The sequence below is a fragment of the Gracilinanus agilis genome, chromosome 2, assembly GCF_016433145.1.
Source record: "Gracilinanus agilis isolate LMUSP501 chromosome 2, AgileGrace, whole genome shotgun sequence".
NCBI classification, from domain to species: domain Eukaryota; kingdom Metazoa; phylum Chordata; class Mammalia; order Didelphimorphia; family Didelphidae; genus Gracilinanus; species Gracilinanus agilis.
In genome coordinates, this window is record NC_058131.1 from 706254864 (window position 1) to 706256681 (window position 1818).

The 1818-nt window shown below is 62.8% G+C and overlaps 1 protein-coding gene across 1 annotated transcript in view; it reads right to left on the bottom strand.

The window, feature by feature from the left end:
• ADO (2-aminoethanethiol dioxygenase) overlaps positions 1 to 840 on the bottom strand; it is a 20807-nt gene extending 19967 nt beyond the window's left edge. Inside the window, exon 1 of the mRNA XM_044660322.1 lies at positions 8 to 840. Within this exon, the coding sequence (XP_044516257.1) occupies positions 8 to 457 (450 nt within the window). The 5' untranslated portion in view covers positions 458 to 840. The remainder of the gene's footprint in view (positions 1 to 7) is intronic.
• Positions 841 to 1818: the final 978 nt, after the last annotated feature.

Here is a 1818-nt window from a genome sequence, read left to right on the forward strand (position 1 = left end):
GCCGAGCCCGAAGAGGGGGGTCGAAGCGCGGCGGCGGCGCAGCGGGGGGCGGCGGCGGGGGCAACGGGTCCAGGCAGCTGATCCGCAACGTGCCGTAGAGCACCTTGAGCACGCCGTACATGCCCGGGTGGTCGTGCAGCGGGATGGATGTGCCACTCTTGAGCAGGAACACGCCCAGGCTGAACTCGGCGGTCTCGCAGATATGCATGTATGTGACGGGCGGCAGGTGCGAAGGCGGCGGCGGCGGCGGCGAAGGCCCGGGCAGCGTGGCGCAGCGCCGCGGCCTGATGTTCAGGTCCTCGGCGCGGAGCTGGCTCAGCAGCTGCTGGAGCTGCTGCAGGTTGTCTGGGAATCCTGCCTCGGGCGCTCCGCCGCTGCCACCATTGCCCCGGCGGAAGGTCAAACGCGCCTGCCGGGCGATGCGCTGGATCAGCGTGGCCATGTTGTCCCGCGGCATGCCGCCGCCGCCCGGGCCCGCCAGCCGCCCGAGCCGTCGCCGCCTCCGCCGCAGCCGCTTCCGGACCGCAACGGCCTCAACGGCTCCCACGCTCGCGCTGCGCAGACGCAGGCGCACGTGCTCCGGGGCCCCCGGACTGCTGTAGGGGAGGGGCGAGTGGTATACCAGAGTACGAGCTGGCCGCTAGAGCCGAGTCTTTCCCTTCGCCCCCGTTACCCCATTCATGCCGCCTAGGGCCAGCGGCGAACTCGGACCAACCCCGGACGCGGGGACCTGCCCCGCGACTTTGCGACGCCTGCCGGGACTTGTAGTCCTCCGCTACCCACCCCTCTCCCAAGCAGGGACATGGAGGGGAGGCCGCTGAGCGCTCGGTCCTCTGGCTGGTCCGCTTCTTTCCGGGGTGGGGGTGGGGTGTGACTACAACTCCCGGCGTGCCCGCGCGTCCCCCGACAGACACGCACTTCCGGCGGGAGGCCGCAGGAACCGGCGCGGGGGTGGCCGGGAAAGGGAAAGGGTCGGGAGTAGAATGACCTCCGGACGCTGGCTACCTGTGGAAAGGGACTGCCTGCAGTCTCTGGGTCTCAGCCCCAAGAAGCTTCTTGGCCAGGGAGAGGGAAGAACCACAAGCCCAGGGACGCGCCCTGTCATTTCGGGTCTTACTGACCTCCCCCCAAGTTCTGAAAAGTCGACCCTTCGTTTGTTTGAACAGTCATTGGACGGTGTCAGCTCCTCTGGAGAAGACCTCACGGGCCGATTGCCCGCGTCCGCCCGAGGGCACGGAGCAGGAGCATCTTGCTCTCAGCGAGCTCCCTCTCTCGTTTGGGTACCTGCTGAATGCCAGACCCCGCGCCCAGGGAGAGAGGTTTCGAGGCTTGGGGCAGGGGTAGATGGAAAGCCACTCCACCGTGGTCTTGGGGAAGGACAGAGAGGGCGAGGGGAAGGAATGAAGAGGAACACTAGACTTGTGACTTGGCAGGATTTCAGACCCTCAAGTGCTGGGTACTGGCCTTTTTCAGTCAAAGGACCTGGCCTGGGTGACCTTGCATCAGTCACCTTCCTTTCTTGGAGACTTAAGTTTCTCTTGTAGTTGGGGGATGGGGGCAGATAGATGGGTCAGTGAATTGAGAGACCAGGTCCTGGATTCAAATATGGCCTCCTACACTTCCTTCATGCATGACTCTGGGAAAGTCATTTAATCTCTATTGCCTATCCCTTACCACTCTTCTGCCTTACAACCAATCAATTGGAAGATGAAAGATTAGGGTTTAAAAAAAATATAAAGTGGACTTAATTATCTCTGAGGTTCTTAACTGCCCTCAGCTTTACAATCCAAAGTTAGTACATTCCACTGCCCTAACAAC